The following is a 21,660-nucleotide window of genomic DNA, read 5'->3' as shown; positions in this document are numbered from 1 at the left end:
GAATACTTCATTCAGGTCTGTGATAGTTTATTAAAACTGGAAAGAGATACAAGTTAGTTTTCGATAGGAAAAGATGGGTGAGATGATGTGTAGAACACCAGGGATGTCTGTGATGGGACGGCAAATGGCACATTAAATGGCATTGGTGTAACGTGTTACCTATGGCAAGGTTTTGGGACCTGCCCAGCAAAAAAAATCCCAGTATTTTCTATTTTTCACTTTTTTTATTGTGTTCATTACTTAATTTTTCTTTGTTACTTGAGAATTTTTTTTATCATAGATTAGTTTAGAGATACACCCTGGAAATAGGCCCTTTGGCCCATTGAGTCCGTACCGGCCAGCGATCCTCTCATACTAACACTATCCTATGCACACTCGGGACAATTTACAATTTCACCAAGACAATTAACCTGCAAACCGGAGCTCCCGGGGAAAACCCACGCATGTCATGGGGCGAACGTGCAAACTCTGTACAGACAGCACCTGTAGTCAGGATTGAACCCGGGTCTCTGGCACTGTGAGGCAGCAACTCTACTGCTGCGCTGCTTTGCCGCCCAATTGTGTTTTGCATTAATGTCTTGAGATTTTTTTGCAGCCTTTTGAGACATTTTAAATGTAATTTATGTATAACATGCATAATTTATTTTTGTATATTTGTGTCAATTTGTCTTTGCTGCTGCAAGCAAGATTTTCATCGTACCTGTACGACATTGCGCTTAACTCAACTTGACTTCAACTGCGTCAAGTTAAATCATTTTGCCTTGCTTCATCACAGACATTCCCTTTGCTCTACATGTTTCTCCAACTTCTTCTTATCGAGTCCACACACAAGATTAGAAGTTGTTCAGCCAGAGTTGAACACACTTCTCAGCATCTGTACAATGGTGTCTGTCTTGTGTTTCTTGTGCATGGTGGTGGAAACAGGGCCGCGACATGAACGTTCTTTCCTTGACCCCTTTCTCCAACTGAAAATAACGTATCTTTCTATCCCAGTTCTGACAAAGGTTCACAGACCCAAAATGTGGACTGTTTCTCTTTTCACAGATGCAGTCTGATCTGAATTGTTACCAATATTTTTGATTTTATATTTTGAGCATGTGCACTTTTTTAAATATTTAGACTGCTCACTCTAAGGTTGCCCCTACAATGCATCTGCTCATAAGATAGACACAAAATGCTGGAGTAACTCAGTGAGACAGGCAGCATCTCTGCAGAGAAAGAATGAGTGATGTTTTGGGTCAAGACCCTTCTTCAGGAACGCTGATGCAGTCTGAAGAAGAGTCTGGACCCAAAACATCACCAATTCCTTCTCTCCAGAGATGCTCTTTTTCCCACTGAGTTACTCCAGCATTTTGTATCTATCTTCGGTGTAAACCAGCTTCTGCAGTTCCTTCCTACACAATGTATCTGCTTAGTACTGGGGTGGTGATAAGGAATGGGCATTGAGGTCAGTGTGGCCCATGTCCTATGACCTTTTCTTTAAAAAATCAAAAATAATGTTTCAAGCAAGGTTCGTCTGGAATATAGTTTGGAACGTACACAGCACACAGTTATTTTTTGTGTGAGCATTTGTTAATATGTGGAACTTAAAGAATAAATAAAAGCTATTTAATTTCTGTTCCATGGCTGGATGCGAGTGCTTTCATCCAAACACTGCTGCAGATTTAAATGGACAGGACCAACTTACTTCCCTTTTTCTTTAGACATCTTTAAATGTTGCCACTACTTATGGCACATGAATAAATGTTGGTGATGGTGCAACATGCATCTCATGGGGAAATGGCTGTTTGTGTAATCTTTCAACGTTAATACCTGGGGAAATAATTTTCACGATATAAGTAAACAGAATATCATGAGAATGCATTGTATTTTAGCCGATAATTTGTTGAATGAGGAACAGCTTTGTCTATGATTCTTGTGACCAAAAACCATAAAATTGACATGAGCATTGGTTAAATCAGTGCAGGCTGGGTATCGGTCATGCTGACATGAGGTTTTGAGCTGAAGCAGGTTTCTTTCTGACTTCAGAACAGCTTGGTCTTGTTGAATGTTACGTGAAGAATAACATTTGGAGTCGAATTGTGCATGGTCCCAACGTTTATTTCACCATGTCTGTGAAAGTGAAACAAAAGTCGCTTTTGTCCATTGTTCTGTGCAATTACGATGCACATTTTTAAAGAGCACTTAAGAACAGTGCCTCAACAAGTAGTGATGACCAGCCTGCAGTTCAAAATGCAAAATGTTAGGGTTGTTGGTGGGATAGTTCTTTCTTTCCTCTCTCTTTACCATGTCTGGAATTGCTATTCTTAATCAAGTATAATTTCTTATCATTCTGCATGGAGTAAATGAAGACTGGACATTAGATACATTAGAGGCTAACCTTTGGCAGGTTGACATGCTCTGTGTGATCTGGTCGCCCCAAGTTGGAATCTTGAACTAGAGAAAATATAATGAAGCAACCAATGTTAGATAGTTGTTCACAAAGGAATTGTAAAGTAACTTAACATCTGTGTTTATGACATTTTTGTTGACTTTTATTGGCTTCTGTGTGCGCATATGTTCAAAGAAGTATGTTAACTCTAAGATTGATAAAGGTTTATGTTGGAATTGATTCACAGTAAAGCTTGCATACCAGATTTGTGTAACCTTTCAATTCATAATATTTAAGAGACAATTTAACTGATTCACAAGTGACTTTTGGAGATTACTTATTTTCGCCATTAATTGAGACTGCAGGTGAGGATTTCTTATCCAAACTTGAAGCCATTAGTCAATCAGTTGCAGCTTTGTCTCCTTTCTTCCATCCTTTTTCTGAGATATTTTCGGACACGCGTTTCTTTTCCTCTGCTGTTTCTTACCCTCATGTCAGACTTGTCTTGCTTCCAATGTCCTAACTGCTCATCACTGAAACTTTGAGCGACACTCCTTCCATGGTGTTTAAATTGTCTTCCCTTGCAATAAATATTTACCTCTTTCTCTCTTTCCCCATCTTGTCTGCCTTTTTCTCTCTCTTCATTCTGAGGTAAAGAATCATACAGCATGGAAACAGGCCCTTCAGCCCAACTTGCCTACACCAACCAAATGCCCGATTTACACTAGTCCTACTTGTCTATGTTTGGCCCATATCCTTCTAAACCTTTTCTCTCCGTACACATGTCCAATGTCTTTTAAATGTTGTGCTAGTGCATGTCTCAACTACCCCCTCTGGCAGCTCATTCACCTTTAACCAATGTCCTCCGGTTCCCAATTGCCCTACCCTGCACATTTGCCCTATCTATTCCTCTCATGATCTTATACACCTCGCTAAGATCACCCTCCTCCTTGGCTCCAAGGAATAAAGACAGAACCTCTCCCAATAGCCAAGGCCCTCGAGTCCTTGCAACATCCTTGTAAACACTCAGTTCTTTCCCTTTTGCCTCCTTCAGGAATGATCCCCCAACAAATAATATTTCTTTTGTGGATTAGCTGCAAATATTTGCTTTCTTTGATTGGAGGGCTTGAGTTGTAATGAGAGACTATTTTACCCGGAGCGAAGAAGACTGAAGTGTGACCTTGTCGAGATTTACATAATTGTCAGGGGGCACGGATAAGGTTGTTGTTGTACACAGGTACCTTCCCAGGGCAGGAGAGTCTAAAGATGCAGGCCATGGGTTTTACGTGAGAGGAGAAAAAATTAACGGTCTTATGGGGGAGTTTTTTTTGCAGAGTATGTGGAATGGTCCACCAGAGGCAGGAGAAGTGGCATTTGTAAATTACATTAATAAGATAATTGGATAGGTTCATAGATAGAAATGTTTTAAAGGTATATGGGCCCAGTGCAGGCAAATGGAACCAGCTCAGTTGGCATGGTGTAGAAAGGAACTGCAGATGCCAGTTTAAACCAAAGATAGACGCAAAATGCTGAAGTAACTTAGAGGGACAGGCAGCATTGTTGGAGAGAAGGAATAGTTGATGTTTCGGGTCGAGACACTTCAGACTGACTGAAGAAGGGTGTTGACCTGAAACGTCACCCATTCCTTTTCTCCAAAGATGCTGCCTGTGCCGCTGAGTTACTCCAGCTTTTTGCATCTATCTTCAGGTGGCATGAACATGTTTGGCCAAACAGCCCGTTTCTGATTGCTATAATACTATAACTCAGTGACTGACTCTTATTTGTCTATATTTTGTAGTTTTGCACATATTCTGGGAAGAACCAGCTCTGCCTCACAGCCAATTCATCTGTTCACTTCACTGTGTGTCAGTTGTCTAGAGGTTTGCCCCACACCCCCAGCACTGGCTAAGCAGAAACTTCTTCCAAATAAATGTTGATAAGAACAAACTTATTTGGTGTGATGCTTGTTGGGAATTGCACTGCAAGGCCACTGACCGTCATTGGTCTAGATCGGGGGGGGGGGTCTACAAACTATGGCCTGCGTGCCACATCCGGCCCACCATGAGATTTTTTCACGCCCACAGCAAGCTCAACGCAGGACGGAGCGTGTGTCAATTAGGAGTCAAGGCAATTCGAGTCGGGGAGCACGGCGGCCCAGCACTGCTCTTAGTGTTATTACCGGGTACATCCCTCCAAATGTCTGAGCTGAGACATCACAGGGCTGCCGTGAAGAAGGGTGCACTGGGGGGGGGTCTGAATGAGTCAGCGTTGTGGCGGGGACTGGCAGGAATCCAGCCAAAAACTAGTCGGACACAAGTGTGTGCTCTAGACGTGTTTATTCTTCTGCATACAGCTCCCTACTCCCTAGCTGACACAGGCATTGCCCGGCCTTGAATAATAACTCAGATAACGACCCCGTGACTCGCGCCTCCCCCACCAACACGCTGCCCTCTAGAACCGATGGTTCGTCGTGACCTTGGGTTGCTATCAGGTGCCGCCCCAGCGTCGCGTTATAACGTGCGATTGTTCCTCTCTGGCCTCTCTCTCTGTCTCTCTCTCTGTCTCTCTCTCTCTCTCTCTCTCTCTCTCTCTCTCTCTCTCTCTCTGTCTCTCTCTCTGTCTCTCTCTCTGTCTCTCTCTCTCTCTCTCTCTCTCTCTCTCTCTCTCTCTCTCTCTCTCTCTCTCTCTGTCTCTCTCTCTCTCTCTCTCTCTCTCTCTCTCTCTCTGTGTCTCTCTCTCTGTGTCTCTCTCTCTGTGTCTCTCTCTCTCTCTCTCTCTCTCTCTCTCTCTCTCTCTGTGTCTCTCTCTCTCTGTCTCTCTCTCTCTCTCTCTCTCTCTCTCTCTCTCTCTCTGTCTCTCTGTCTCTCTCTCTGTCTCTCTCTCCACAGTGGATTGAAAGAATTGGGAGGGAGTTTGATGGAATGGTCTACCGAGCAAATTGGTGGGGTTGTGTGATTGTTCTGTGTGCTGACATTGAGACTCAATTGACCGAATGGTAACAAAATGGAAATATAGATGGGTACAAATGAATCAGTGCATTGAAATTTAAAGCTGAGAATAGAATCCAGGGATGACGGATGAAGTTGTGGATAATAGGATTTGCTGGAGTCTGCTTTGGATTATTGTCGTTGTCAGGGATGTAAAGGAACCAGAAGGATTTCTGGCACCGTTTATATTGAAAGGTTTTTTGTTTTTCTAAGGCTCTACTTATGAAGGAATGAAATGTAGTTTTGAAACCAATATTGTTCCATGTCCATTATAGTTCACTGGAGCAAGCTGTCTGAACAGACCATGCTGTTGTCAGGTTTCGACCTCCAAAGAATTCTTGCTCTGGTCACTCGTCAGCCTGCATTAAATCAGCTGCTTAATGTTTATCTTTTCCGTGACTAGAAAGGTCCCTATCATGAGGCTGTTTTTCGTATTGAGCTACTCACTTAAAGCAAATTTACCCCCAAATGTGTCTGTTTTGCCTGCCGTAGCTTGGCAGTGTTTTATCGATTTATTTCTGAAACCGGTATGTAGACTCGTGTTCAGGCAAAGAAGCACTGGCCCTTTTAGTTACATCAGCAACTTGGTGTAACATATCACCATGTGTGGCTCGAAGAGCTGATGTTATACAGAAGTGAACTTTGTCTAAACAACTGCTGAGAGCTGGCACATAACTGGAAAAAACTGAACAGATAATGTTACCGACACTAAAAGTTTGAGTGATTTGAGGCTAACAGCCACTGACTTAGTTTCCCTACTGTTAAAGTGTGAAAAGCACAGAATGTTGTCATTGAAGAACTTGCTGGAGGCTTTGGTTTCAACCTAGTTGTTATGGTGTAATTCTAGAAAAAGGAAAGGCAGTAGGAAGAAAGAAGCCGGTTGCAGAGAAGTGAAGCCCTTCCTTAAAGCGATTTAATAATGAATGGTATGCCTATGAAATCATGGGAAAAAATTCCAGTGTTTGCTTGGGGGAGGCTTCCTCATGATGGTCAATGAACCAACTAATAATTGGAAGGGTCTCGACCCAAAACATCACCTATTCCTTTTCTCTAGAGATGCTGCCTGACCCGCTCAGTTTCTCCAACATTTTGTGTCCATCTTCAGTACAAACCAGCATTTGCAGTCCCTTCCTGCATGTTGTGCTTGCTGGATTACTTTCTTTTTAAGATGAAACTTTCTTAAATACTGCTCGAATGAACAAATAGTTTTATGTATTTTAGTGTATATGGTTCTTTTAGATTTCTACATTTTAAGTTGATTGCCAGTGGTGGGTTATATCTCAAGTGACTAAAACTGTTTTCGCCAGGTCAAACCTGTAACATATCACGGGTAACATTATCACTAATCTCAGCGTATTAAATGCAAATTAGATGATGGGAATTTCAATTTAGACATTTAAGGTCATGGGCTGAGATTCGGAAGGTTAGATTATCCCAGTTGGACCTGGCTCTTGGCCAAGCTTCGTATTGAATCACAAAGCAGTCTGGTGTTTCCCTGTTGAAAAATAAATTGACAAATCGATTTGGAGGAGCAAGGCTTTTGTGTTAGACCATGTGCTTTCTAGTGACAAGCAGTGTGTAGTCATACAGCAATAACGGTGTCCAACCAGGCTGAAGAGAAGGATAATTGGCTTTGTAAAATTAAATCTTCTGATTGCTTAATAATCAAAAACACCATCTTAATGTTATTATATGCTTAATATCGGGAAGGTATTTGGGTACGGTGAAGTGGTGGTTTTGTCAGCCAATTGGTAATATTCCTGTATGTAATATTAGCCCAGAGATCTAATAATACCTTATCATCAAAATTATTTATTGATGTACGAGGCATTTAGGTTTCGAGATTCAGATTTGCAAAAAATAAATGATTTTTGCAGTTTTCTGCCATTTTCACTGATTCTGTGCAGTGAAAGGCCCAACTCAGTTGGAAGTTTCTTTTATACAACCTGTTTAAAAAAAGGCGGTGTTCCCAGAAAGTGTAACCCAAGTGGGCTTCAGACTTCCATCTGGTATCTGGAGCGCACTGCCTGGGAAGATGGTGGGTGCAGGTATGATAGTGATATTTAAGAGATAGGCACATGAACAAGCAGGAAATGAATGGATACATGCAGGCATGTGCAAACAGATGAGATTAGTTTAAATTTGCTTAATGATCAGCACCAACATCGTGAGCTGAAGGGCCAGATCCTGTGTTGGTAGACACAATGCTGGAGTAACTCGGCAGGACAGGCAGCATCTCTGGAGAGAAGGAATGGGTGACGTTTCAGATTGAGGCCAATCTTCAAACTGTGTTCCGTTCAAATATAGGCACCTTACGTTTTACAAGAGGGTTATATTACTGAAAAGCAGTGCATAATTTAAACAAAAATCATAAATCAACCATGCATGGGCATAAATTATTATTATTATTAATTATAAATTCATTATTTTAAAAATACAGTAGTTTAATTTGGTTTTGGTATTTATAGAAGCAGACATTAAAAAAAAACTTAAAAAATGCAAGAAACCTGTACTTGATACCAGAATTAGGCCTTTAAAAAAATATATATATATTGTTGGTGTATGCCTTCATGTGAATGCAAAATTTGGTAATTGGCAATTTTTTCAGTTATGTAACTTTCCCTTCATAAGACATCAGTGAAGTTTTGTAGCATGCTAAAATATTGGCTTACTACAGTAAGTTTAAATTAACCTTGAAATTGCAGATACAAGTAGCTGGTTTTGATTTGACTCAGTCTATTAGATACAGACCATTTTATGAATCTTGTTTGGCCATATGCTATCTATTTTGAGTGCAGTACTTACAATTTGTTTTTTCATCTTAAGGCTGAAATTGGATTGAACTCCAAACATTGTGGTAAGAGCTTCAAAGTGATTTCATCGGACCCATGAGATGCTGAATGCTATTTCTCTTGGTTTCACATAGTGCATGGTTCTCGGCACTGGGAGCCTTCATTGGTTCCTCATTAAATGTCAATTGCTTGAATGAAATCTTTTTAATCCTCTTGTTTATGGAGGTGCAATGTTAAAATGAATGTAACCTTATTTTGGTATACTTACATCTGCAAACTGTCAACATTTACAGGAAACTACTACATTAGGTGAAGAATGCTATATCATCCACATATGTTCGCTGTGTGTACGTAAAAATTAAACAAAATGCTTTGAAGTAATCTCTGATATCGTTTGTGTCTGATCTGTCAGCCAAGACTTTGGATGATCAACAGATGGTCCAGTGTACGCTTCCATGTCAATTTTTAATTGCCAATGATATTACATTTGTTCTTTGTCTTGATCTTGTAAATGACAGTATTAGCTTACTTTTTCCATCCAAAGCCCCATGACTATTCTAAACCAACAGCATTGTTGTAGGTGGACAAAAATGCTGGAGAAACTCAGCGGGTGAGGCCGCATCTATGGAGCAAAGAAAATAGGCAACGTTTCGGGTCAAGACCCTTCTTCAGACCCACTCTGAAGAAGGATCTCGACCCGAAATGTTGCCTGGGAAACACCCGCTGAGTTTCTCCAGCATTTTTGTCTACCTTCGATTTTTCACCATCTGTAGTTCCTTACAACAACGCATTGTTGTAAATGATCATTTCAATGATAGTTAATCAGAGTGGTCTCACTGATACCTTTCAGACTGTCTTGTTGTCTTGTACTCCATACCATCAATATTCACCAAAAGGCGTGGCTCAAACACAAAATAGCCTTATGGAGCTCAGGGCGAATGAGAGAAATTCTACACAAAGGCAGAAAGTTTGAGAATAGTATTCACAACAAGGAAATTCCATCAATTTTTAGGAAGTATATTCTTAACTGTACTAGCAACTCATGCCACTTCTAGTGTTACCAAGTCTCAACTCATTTTCATCAGGAGCATTGTCAAATATGTACTATTAAGCAATCTTATTTCAGAAGGACTGTGCAGTTGTGAATTGGCAATCTTAAACCCCTGTCTCATGGTGCGAGTCCACCCACGAGTGATCCCGAGTTTAAAACAAATCAAACTCGTGGTAATCACGTAGAATTAACGTAATGGGAACGTCGGAACTCGTAACGCTAACGGCAGGTACTCGGGGAAACTTGTTAACTCTTGAAAATCTTTCAACACGATGAAAGATTTCCACGAGTCAAATTTCCTCTTGAAGGAAATTTTTTAAACTTTTAAACTCGTAAGAACGTAGTAGCCCGTGAGTTTACCGTAGTGACTCGTGAGTCTACCGTGGGCACTCTTTAACTCAGCGGGACAGGCAGCATCTCTGGAGAGAAGGAATGGGTGACGGGATGACTCCATCTGCACTCATTCCAAAGCCTCCACATCCTCCTGTAATGAGGCAAACAGAACTACAGGCAATACTCCAAATGCGGGCCAAGTCTTATAGAGCATTGCCCTAACAGTGAAGGCAAGTATATTTACCTCCCAACTTGTCCCACCACCTTCAGTGAGCTATGAAAATGGACTCCAAGATCTGTCCGCATGTCAACACTGTTAACTATACTCACCCCTTGCATTCAAACTCCCAAAGTGCAACACCTAACACTTGTTCGGATTAAACTCCATCTGCTATTTCTCCGCCCATTGTTGCAGCTGATCTATGCCCCACTATATCTTCTCACAGCCTTCCTCACTATCTGCAACTCCCAGTTTTGATGTCATCAGCAAATTTACTCGACAGCCCATCCACATTTACATTCAAGTTATTTATCTATAATCACAAAGAAGCAGAGGTCCCAACACAGATCTGTGGAACTTCATTGTTCACAGACCCCGACCCATTATATCTACCTTCCACCACATCCCTCTTTCTTCAACGAGTAAGTAAGTTGTGAATCCATATGACCATCATTGTGAATCCCGTGCATCGTCCATGAGGGACTTTATCAAAAGCCTTACTAAAATCCATGTAAACAACATCTACCACCTACCTTCAATCTCCTTTGTCACCTAAAAAATAAACCTCAATCAGGATAGTAAGATACGACTTGCTGTGCTAGCTGTCCCTAATTAGTCCAATCTCTTCCAAATGGGAGTGTGATTAACGCTGGCCAACATGCCCCATTTACGTAAGTCCCTGCCTGCATTTGGCTGATATTCTTATAAACCTTTCCTATCCATGTACTTGTCCAGATGTTTTTTGAGCATTGTGGCAGTATCTGCCTCAACTACCTCCCCCAGCAGCCCGTTCCATACATCCACCATCCTTTGTTTAAACAAAACGTTACCCTGTATGAGCTCGCGGCAATGGCCTCTGCAGTTCGTCTGTCTTTTTTTCTTTTTGTCTGTTAAGTGGATGTCTTGGTTTTAGTTTTTTATATTATTTTTTGCTGTGTATATGTGGGGGGGGGGCTTTTTAATCCCTTCCCTGTATGGGGACCCGACTTTTTCCTTGTCGAGTCTACGTTGTCGTTGAGCCTAACATCGGCGGCCTCCAACCGGAATCGACCTGGGGCTCCAGTCACAGAGCCTGCGGACTCACCATCACGGAGCTGGCCGACTTCGGAGCGTGGGGAGCTGTGGTGGCGCGTGGTTGCGACCCGACTTTGGAGCTTTGGAGGTTTCGGCTGCAGGCCCTGTGGACGGTAACAGCAGGAGCTCACGGGTCCCTGGTGGGAGACCGCTTTTCGGAGCTCCCGCAATGGCAAACTTCGCCCGCCCAAATCAAGGGGTTTAAATGGACCCGGAGCGGGGCCAAACGGCCGCAGGACTTACCATCGCCCGCTGGGGGGCTCTAACATCAAGAGCCTCGATCTGCTCGATGCAGCAGTTTGACTGCGGGAGAAGAATAAGAACAGAGAAGAGATAAGATTTTTGCCTTCCATCACTGTGAGGAGGTGTTTAGGGATTCACTCTGATGGATGTTTTGTGTGGAATTGTGTTAAATTGTGTGTTTTGATTTTTTGTTGTTTGTTGTTATGACTGCAGAAACGTAATTTTGTTTGAACGTATGTTCAAATGACAATAAACGATATTCTGATTCTGATTCTCCATTATCTTAAACATATGTCCTCTGGTTCTAATTTCCCAACTCTGAGTAAAAGACTCTGTGCATTTACCCTATCTATTCCTCTCGGGATCCTATACACTTCTATCCGATCACCCCTCATCCTCCTGTTTCATAGAAACATAGAAAATAGGTGCAGGAGGAGGCCATTCTGCTCTTGCCAGCACCTTCATTCATTGTGATCATGGCTGATCAGCCCCAATCAATAACCCATGCCTGCCTTCTCCCCATAATCCCCTGATTCCACTAGCCCCTAGAGCTCTATCTAACTCACTCTTAAATCCATCCAGTGATTTGGCCTCCACTGCCCTCTGTGGCAGGGAATTCCACAGATTCACACAATCTCTGGGTGGAAACGTTTCTCCTCATCTCAGTCTTAAATGGCCTCCCCTTTATTCTAAGACTGTGGTCCCTGGTTCTGGACTCGCCCAACATTGGGAACATTTTTCCTGCATCTAGCTTGTCCAGTCCTTTTATAATTCTATGTTTCTATAAGACCCCCCACCCCCCCTCATCCTTCTAAACTCCAGTGAATACAAGCCTAGTCTTTTCAATCTTTCATCATACGACAGCCCCACCATCCCGGGGATCAATCTCGTGAACCTACGCTGGGCTCCCTCAATCACAAGGATGTCCTTCCTCAAATTAGGAGACCAAAATAGTACGCAATACTCCAGATGTGGTCTCACCAGAGCCCTATACAACTGCAGACTCGATGTACCGAATGGCCTAATTCTGCTCCTATCAATTTGTGAATTTATATAAAGTGTAGGAAAGAACTCCAGATGCTGGTTCAAACCGAAGATAGATACAAAAGAGCTGGAGTAACTCAGCGGGTCAGGCAGCATCTCTGGAGAGAAGGAATGGGTGACGTTTCGGGTCGAGACCCTTCTTCAGACCTGACCTTATCGAAAGCTGTAATAAAATCCATGCATACAACAGCTACTGCCTGCGCCCAGAGATTGCCCCGTATATTAGTTTAGTTTAGAGATACAGCACGGAAACAGGAGGCAAAATTCGGCCATTTTGAAACAGGCCCCAAACTCTCGCCCTCCTCTCCCTGCTTCAACTATTCCCTTTTTACTTCAGAAACAGGCCCTTCCCATCGAGACCGCGCTGACCAGCGATTGCCCCGTACACTAGTTTAGTTTGGAGATACAGAGCGGAAACAGGCGGCAACTGTCGGCCATCTTGAAACAGGCCCCAAAGGAATAAAGTCCAAGCTTGCTCAACCTCGCACTGTAGCTCAGGCCCTCTAGTCCTGGCAATATCCTGGTAAATCTTCTCTGCATACTTTCTAGCTGAACAACACCTTTCCTATAACCTCACATGCTAATGCACCAGGTAATAGATCAGTGTCAGTAGCTTTGGAAATGAGCATGTAACCTGTCAAATAAATTTGGATTAAGGACATCCTAAGGACATTAAGCTCACCTCATATTGGAGAGTCAGGATTTCAATAACTGAATCTTATTAATTCCCTTGCATGCAATGAGAACTTTTCCCTCTATTTTTGGAAAATACCTTTTTACTTTCTTCCTATTCAGTTTGCAGGCCCAACTGTGTAAAATACTTTTTTTTTCTGGTTGTTCTTCTGTTTACCTCAGTCAAGTGGTATTTAAGCAATTAGAAGTGACCCATCGGCCTCAAGGACAGGAAATGTGATTTCCGGCAAATTATTTTCCGCAAAAACTGGCCCAAATCATATGATGATCAGCACTTTTTTGTTTAATTCATATGATGCATTTTGTTCCTTGTGATGAACACTGTCTCTGGTTTTTGGCATTGATGTGTGGCGTCCTGTGAATCATTCAACCATCTAAATGTTTCTCAAGCACCGTGTCTCGCTCCCTTGCCAATTTCACCATTTTCCCACAACCTCAGTTATTGATGGATTACAATTCCCCTAATTAATCATGCACTGAATCATTTAATCAGTAGTCTGGATTCTTATTTTTGGACTGTCCAGACAGTAAAAATTGACATGACCATCCAGTTCTCCCGTCTGATGTAATATGGGGTGAATGCCACCTCACAGCTGGATGCTATTACAAACTGACATGGTCCTTTCATTGGTTTTTGTTGATGTGAAGTGCACGGTGACAGGGCTGCATTTCCTTTTGAATCTAGCAGAATTCTGGACCATTATTGCATTTTTTGGCAACAATTCTTAAAGAGGGTTTCGAACTATGTGAATTAAGTTTTCAAGCTTCAGTCCTCAATTTTCTGTTCAGAAATGGACCTGCAAAATATCTAGTTGCCTGATTGAAGTTTTATATTTGTATTAAATGTCTTACACTTTGCTCTTTCTTTGACTTGCATTCATTGTGATCTGTGAATGCATATTTGCAGCTCTTCAAAGCCAGATTATGAATAGATAAGGGAACAGGAAGAAAGAAGTCTTATTTTGTTAGAAATTATTGCTTGAAGTTTTTGCAGAGTTTCATAAAGTTGAATGATCTGAAGACGGAATCCATTAATTATGATTGATCCTTTTTTTAATTTCTGTTTCAATCAGGGATTTGCGATTCAATAAAATCAAAGATATTCCAGTTGCAGCCTTCAGACGTTTGAAGCACCTCAATACACTGTGAGTACCTTTCTCTCTCATTTTCTCAGCAGCTTTTCTTTCCTTTGCTCCTGCCAGTAAGTTGAGAGAGGTGGCAGTGATTCACAATTTCCATGAGTGACCTCAGGCTGTCGGCTGGCAGCCACAGTACTGACTTGATTTTTGTTAGTTGGCGCTTCAATGTGATCTGAGATGATGCTCTTTTATAGTAACATTGAGTGAAATGTAAATTGCAATGTTAACACTGTTACCTTGTAGCAGCATCTGGCTCTGGCTCTGTCGTACAGCACAGAAACACGCCCTTCGGCACAGTTTGCTCATGCCGACCAAGGTGCCCCATCTACACTTGTCGCACTGCCCACATTTGGCCTATTTCCCTCTCAACCTTTCCTATCGCTGTGCCTGCCCAAATATATTTTAAATGTTGTAGTTTCTGCCTCAACTACATCCTCTAGCAGTTCATTCCATATACCACTATCCACTGTGTGGAAAACATTGCCCCTCAGATTCCTATTAAATCTTTCCCCTCTCATCTTAAACCCATGTCCTCTGGTTCTTGATTTCCCTACACTGGGTAAAAGACTGTACATCTATGCTATCTATTTCCTTCATGATCGTATACACTTCAATAAGATCACCCCACACTCCAAGGAATACAGTCGTAGCCTTCCCAACCTCTCCCTATAGCTCAGGCCCTCGAGTTCTGGCAACATCATTGTTATTCTTTTTCTGCACTCTTTCCAGCTTAACACCTTTCTTGTAACAGAGTGAATAAAATACTCAATATTGAATGCAATAATCCAACTCACCAGCGCCTTGTATAGCTGTAAGGTAATATCTCAACTTCTATACTCAAAACTTTGACTGATGAAGGGCAATGTGCTGAAATCCTCCTTATCTACCTGTGATGCCACTTTCAAAGAACCATGTGCCTGCACTCCGAGATCCTTCCGCTCCACAGCACTCCCCAAAGCCCTCCCAACTGTGCAGGTCCTGCTCTGGTTAGACTTTCAAAATGCAACACTTCACATTTATTTGTATTATACTCCATTGACCATTCCTGTATCCACTAGCCCAACCAATCAAGATCCTGCTGTATACTTTGACAACCATCTGTGCTATCAACAGTACCACTGACTTTCGAGTCATCTACAAACTTACAAATCATGTCTTGCATCTGCCACCCTCTAGTCTTCCGGCACCTCGCACATATTGAATGATAACTCGTATATCTTTTTGTGTACACTCGTATATCTTAGTCCGGGCACTTGCAATTTCGTCTGTAGCTTCCCACCGTATCCTTGGATATATTTGATAAGCCTCAGGAGATTTGTCTCTCTTCATACATATTAGGATATTCAGCACCTTCTCGACCATAATATTGACTGTCCTCAAGACACATCCATTGACTGCCCCAAGTTCCCCCATTCCTCATGGCTTTCCCCACAGTAAAAATCAGAGGAGAATGTAAAATTTGACCTTGCCCATTTCCTGTGGCTCTACACGGAGATGACTGCTTTGAAACCCAAGGGGCCTTGAAGGGTCACGGCCCGAAACGCCACCCGTTCCTTCTCCCCAGAGATGCTGCCTGTCCCGCTGAGTTACTCCAGCTTTTTGTGTATATCTTGGGCCCTATTTTTCCTCCTATACTCAAATCCTAAACCTAACCCTTTCATTCAGCATGATGCATAACTATATGACAAAATATACTACCTAATGATATATGAGCACAATGTATTGGTGTGTTTACCTGAATGTTGATTTAAAAAAAAAATCAACTATTGATTCTGTGGGCAATTTCTGGTGATGTGTATGTTTTTCTTGTTATTGCAAAATATGAAATAAAAACCCCTAAGGCCGCATGATCTTTTCTTTGTCTACAAATTCACAAATTGCTTCATCTATGGTACGTTAAGTTGGGGAAAAAAACTGATATGCAAGAAAATGTCAATCATTTTACAACTTCCCCAAAGCTGATTGATTAATTATGTAGGGTTCGAGGTTGTACTTAAGACAGGAACATTGGTCAAATACTGAGCGTGCCATCCTGTTATAGTGGAACCATGTGACTGACTCTGGCATCTCATCTGAAGAGCAGAGCCTAGAGCATGGCACAATAGCGCTGGAATGTTCGCTGTTACATTACTAAGTTTTGCTTTGCCATTGGATTGCATTATTAGTTTTGTGGAATATAAAGTTTGAATGACATTTATCTCAGGAATTTGGAGCATAATTTCTACTGGTCTCAGCCTGCATCCGTTGAGGTTTTGGCATTTTCCCAACAGTTTTCCCAACTTTTGGCATTTTCCCAACAGTCCCTCTATGTAGATGCATGTAATGTATTTAAGTTTAGCTCCATGAAAATAGGAGTTGGCTGTTTACCATCCAAGCTTGTTCTGCTGATTGCCAAGATTATGGTGAATCTGATCTAATGTCAGAAGCCTGCCATTTCCTCTCATTCTATAACAACATTTTCAAAAATCTATTAATCATGTGATAGGAGCAGAATTAGGCCATTCGGCCCCTCAAGTCGGCTTTGCCATTCAATCATGGCTGATCTATCTCTCCCTCCTTAAGGGCCTGTCCCACTTTCCTGAGTTACTCACAAATTCTCCCGAGTTTTCCCCTTGATTCAAACTCGGAGAATGTCTATAGGAGTCTGTATCGCGGCCGTAGGAATCCGTAGATATATCGTAGCGGCTCGTTATGCCAGCCGTAGGTACTCAGGGCATTAGGTAAGTCGGGGCATTTTTTCCAGCATTACAAAAAAGTCCACGAGTAAAAAGATAGTCCTGCGGAGAAGTTCGTAGATACCAATCTTGATTTTTTTTTTACGGTCCTTTCAACTCGGCAGAGGACTGGGGAAAGTGGGTCAGGCCCTTAACCTCTTGTGCCTTTCCCCTAGAACCCCTTACACCCATACTAATCAAGAATCTATCTATCTCAGCATAAAAAAATATCCTTTGACTTGGTGTCCACTGCCTTCTGTGACACATAATTCCGCTGGTTCACCACCCAGCTTTGAAATTAATCCCCACAGTTTTGAAATAGAAAATGGAGCTATCATTAATTGCAGTTTGGGAAAGAGGGTTCTAAATTTTTATCACGGCCTGTATGTGATATTTCCATACCTTGCCCTGAAATATTGGCCTTAATTTTAAGATTATGTCCCTGTGCAACACCGTGGAACAGCAGATGGTGTGCATGTTCTCCCTGTGTCTGTGTTGGATTTTTTTCCAGGTACACAAGTTTTCCTCCATGTATCCCAAGTTGGTGGGTGGATTAATTGATTACTGTAAATTAGCCCTTATGTCGGTGGATGGAGCAGAATTTGATAGAGGGGTCGGGGAAGAAATGATGGGCATGTGAATGAGAATACCTACAGTGAAATGGGGGAATAGGATTAATTATACTGCTCGAAGAGCCAAATGTGGACGAGATGGGCAGAATAACGCCATCCAATATCCTATACCATAGAATCATGGAGCTATACAGCATGGAAACAGGCTTGACCTGAAACATCAACTATCCATGCCTTCTAAACATGCTACCTGACCCACTGAGCTACTCTCGCACTTTTTATTCTATGGAAGCAAGCACCTCGGCCCAGGCTATTCATGCTGATCATGTTGGCTGCCTGGGCTCGTCCCATGTGCTTGTATTTGGCCCATAGCTCTCTAAACTTTCCTAAACTCATCTGTCCGAATGTTTTTTATGTCATAATTGTATCTGCTTCTCTTGCTTCCTCTGGTAGCTTGTTCCAAATACAGATGAACCTTTGAGAGGAAAAAGTTGCCTTTGTTGTCCCTCTTAAATGTATCCTCTTATGCCCTCTATTTTTGAAATCCTTTATCACGAGGAAAAAGATTGAGAAACTTTATCTAAGCCTGCATGGTCTTGTGTACTTCATTATTTTAGTTTAGAGATGCAGTGCGGAAACAGGCCCTTCGGCCCAGAGAGTCCCCGCCAATCCCCACACATTAAAAGAAGCCTACACACACCAGGGACACTTTACACTTATACCAAGTATACAAATCCAAGCCAGTTAACCTACAAACCTGTACGCCTTTGGCGTGTAGGAGGAAACCGAAGATCGCATAGAAAGCCCACGTGGTCACGGGGAGAATGTACAAACTCCATACAGACTGCACCACATAACCGGGTCTCTGGCGCTGTAAGGCAGCAACTCTACTGCTACGCCACCATGCAGCCCTTAACTTCCATCTCTTAGTCCCCTACGCTGCAAAGAAAAAAGTCCCAGCCCATGTGGCCTCTCCCAAGAACAAGCTTAACAATGTGGTGATTTTTTCTTTGTACCATTTCCAACTTAATTATGCTCTTCTCTCTGGTTCCTTGCACAGTGTCTCACAACAAGGACAAGGCTAGGGATTGGGCAAGTTTCCCAGCAACCAACCTCTCACTGTAGAAACAAGGCAGGCAGGAGTTCTCGCCGTTTCCCAGCCAACGGTAGCACTGTTGGCTACACATCTGTTTATAGATAATACTGTAAAGCCTAGGATGCTGAATGTGTCAGCATTCTACTTTCCAGTGCCCTCAACCCCCTTTTGTTTTTGTAGCTTTGCGACTTTTTTCTCCAGATGGTAAATCTGTCTTGATCTTTACTGTTATGAATATTTTTTTTCTTCTGATTTTGTTGTGCCTTAATTGATGCTGATATTGGTTTGAGAAGGGTCTCGATCCGAAACGTCACCTGTTCCTTCTCTCCAGAGAGGGGAAAAAAAATTTGTTCGGCACGGACTTGTAGGGCCGAGATGGCCTGTTTCCGTGCTGTAATTGTTATATGGTTATATGGTTAGATGCTGCCTGTCCCCGCTGAGTTACTCCAGCTTTTTGTGTCTTATCTTTGGTTTATTCTTATCACGTGCACCGAGATTAAGTGAAAAGCTTTTGTTTGGATGTTATCCAGTCGAATCAAATTTTAATACATAGAACAGCAGTCAAGCTGTATTTAGTCATAATTTACTGCATGTATTTGTTTTTAGTAAGTAGAATCCTTGGAAGTAAAACTGTTTTATTTGCAGTAAATTATTTTTTGTATCCAAATGCACATTTAGGTTTCTTGATTTTCAATTGAACAATGACCATTTTTGTCTCGCAGCGTTGATGACCATCCAACTAAAAATCTGGAATCTTAGTTTTGCATTATATTTGCTATTTGGAAAGTATTGATACATAGTTAGTTTAACAAAATTTGTTTTGGTGCTTATAAAATGTAATATGGCCTTCTCAGTTTAGAATTAAATAATCTGTACACGCCCTTTGTGTCTGTTCCCTTCCAATCTCTCCCACCCCCAATGGTGCCACAATCAAGATGGACTTAGACATTAAATGTCATCAACCATTTGTCCTGGACCAACTACATTGAAGCTTCAGCCGAGAAAGAACACCAAAGCTTTGACAATTCCTACTAACTTTCACAGATGCATCGTGGAAACCATCCAATTGGGATGCATCACATCCCGGTTTGGCGGCAGCTCTGCGCAAGACCACTAGAAATTGCAGAGAGTTGTGGATACAGCCCACTCCACCATGTAAACCAGCCTCAACCCCCATCCCCCTATCGCCCCTATCCACGCTTCACATTTCCTCTGCAAAGCAGCCATACTGATCAAGAACCGCTTACACCCCTGTCATCCCTTTTTTTCCCATCAGGCAGAAAGTCCAAAGGCATGAAGGCATGTCCCACCATAATTCGACTGGCTTCTTCCCCGCTGTTAGTAGACGACTGAACAGTGCTCTCATAAGATAGGGGTGTAATTCCGATCTCCCAACCTACCTCACTTATTTTAATCTTCTTTAGCTGCAACGTTATAATGTTGTCTTCACCCTGCACACTATCTGTTGAACTTAAATGTATGGCTTAAAATGCTGGAGTAACTCAGCGGGACAGGCAGCATCTTGGAGAGAAGGAATGGATGACGTGAGAACGACAGAACAAAGCAGACGATGATAAGGATATGTAGAATGGTTCATTGTTAGCTGAGGGGAAGGTGACACGGAGGCACACAATCAGTAAATTAATCAAAAGGGCAGTGAATCTAGTCAGAGAAGTTAGAGAAATCAATATTCATACAGCTGGGTTTTAAAGCTTATGGGTATGGCTCAATTGTACTCTTGTATAGTATGAACTTTCCCCCAAGGAGAACCCAGCTTCCCCAGTCTAACATTTGTGGCTGAAATCTCTCATTCCCCCCCCCCCCCCCCCCTCCCCCCCCCCCCCCCCCCCCCCCCCCCCCCCCCCCCCCCCCCCCCCCCCCATTTTGCATTATTTTACATTTGGACCCTCACATGGATCTTAAGAGTCTTCCTCAAGCATGTTAATCAGAGGGTTGCTCCAAAGCACAATTGCAGTTCCTAATGTTGACTTAAATGAGTCAAAAACATTAAATCTGATGAATGGTTATTGCCTTGAAATAGTAACTCTTTCTCTCTCTACAGATGACGCCTGATATGCTGAACGTTTCCAGTATTTTATTTTATTTAAGACTCCCAACATCAGTAGTAGTTTGCATTTGCATTATTATTTATTTTTAAATCTTGAAATCAAAGCAACTTCATTCGGCAATAAAATTTTAAGCAGCACAAGAATGTACTTTAATTCAGTGGCTGAATGTGCGCTTTCATGAAAGGTAGATGTATAGTCTGATTACGTGCTCTCCTGCATTGAGTCTCTTGCCTTGGGGATAATGACCTCATACCCTGCTGTCTGTGGACTGGAATGTTGGTGGTCTTTGTTCCTGTAAAGTACAATGTCCTAGGATTTTTTTTCCACTCCTGCTGCTATTTTGAAAGAAAGTGTAATATGCCGTGGAAATGGGGCTATTTCAGCATTTATACTGAATGCTCTAAAAATGCAGGGATTGTAATTGTGTTTGGTTTCTAATTTGCAACAAAGATGCCAAATATGGGACATTAACGGTTTTCACTTGCAGTAAGTTAATAATGCCATTTTTTGATAGAAATTCAGTGAGCAGCGATTGCCCGATATTTTGGATAAAAATCTCGGCAAATGTCAGCTGTTGGCTTCCGCTGCTTTCTACCTTCAGTTCCCTCTTGTAATTACCTTACTTTCTATCTTTTTTTTTGCCTGAAAATTTAGGTCGCTGTGCTTCACGGTCACCCTGACTAGCACAGAAAATTTCAGCTCAAAAATCGGCCGTTTTCCATGTTTTTAACGGGTGGGAAAGTGCGTGTTTCCCCATTCACTTACATGTACCGATCTGACATATGTCCTCCAGTTAAAATTTTCGGTCAGAAAACGCTCATTTGAAAATACTATAGGAAAAAATACAGGCATGTGCTTCAAATTTACTTTTGCAATTTATCTTCCGTTGTAAAAAATAATACTTGGAAAAGATACAGGTGCACAACCTTTTCGAAAGCCTTGGGACCAGACATTTTTTCGGCTTTTTCGGCTTTCGGATGGAAAGATTTTTAGCGTAGATTTTAACGGCTGGCTCAGTGGTAGAGTGCTCGGCTCATATCCGGAAGGTCGCGAATTTGCGCCTAGATCCCGGCAGTTACTCGATCGCGAGTTTGAGTCTTCAATGTAGTTTTTTCTTGCAGAATAGGAGAGAATAGGGAGGGTTAGGCTGGGATCATTCTCTGCGAGATAAACTTAGTGCGGGAGACAAGTGTAGGAGAGGTGTACTGACTGTGTGGGCAGAACTTTGGAAGTGATTGCCCACCATTCTCAAAAGCCGCTGT

At 42.1% G+C, this 21,660-nt stretch overlaps 1 protein-coding gene across 1 annotated transcript in view; it reads left to right on the top strand.

Annotated features, from left to right (window-relative positions):
- LOC129696870 (peroxidasin homolog) overlaps nucleotides 1–21,660 on the top strand; it is a 217,670-nt gene that overhangs the window by 52,582 nt on the left and 143,428 nt on the right. Inside the window, exon 2 of the mRNA XM_055634944.1 lies at nucleotides 13,882–13,953. Within this exon, the coding sequence (XP_055490919.1) occupies nucleotides 13,882–13,953 (72 nt within the window). The remainder of the gene's footprint in view (nucleotides 1–13,881; nucleotides 13,954–21,660) is intronic.

This window comes from Leucoraja erinacea, chromosome 5, assembly GCF_028641065.1.
Source record: "Leucoraja erinacea ecotype New England chromosome 5, Leri_hhj_1, whole genome shotgun sequence".
Lineage (NCBI taxonomy): Eukaryota > Metazoa > Chordata > Chondrichthyes > Rajiformes > Rajidae > Leucoraja > Leucoraja erinaceus.
The sequence above is the reverse complement of the archived record's forward strand: the minus strand, read 5'-3'. Positions and strand labels throughout refer to the sequence as shown.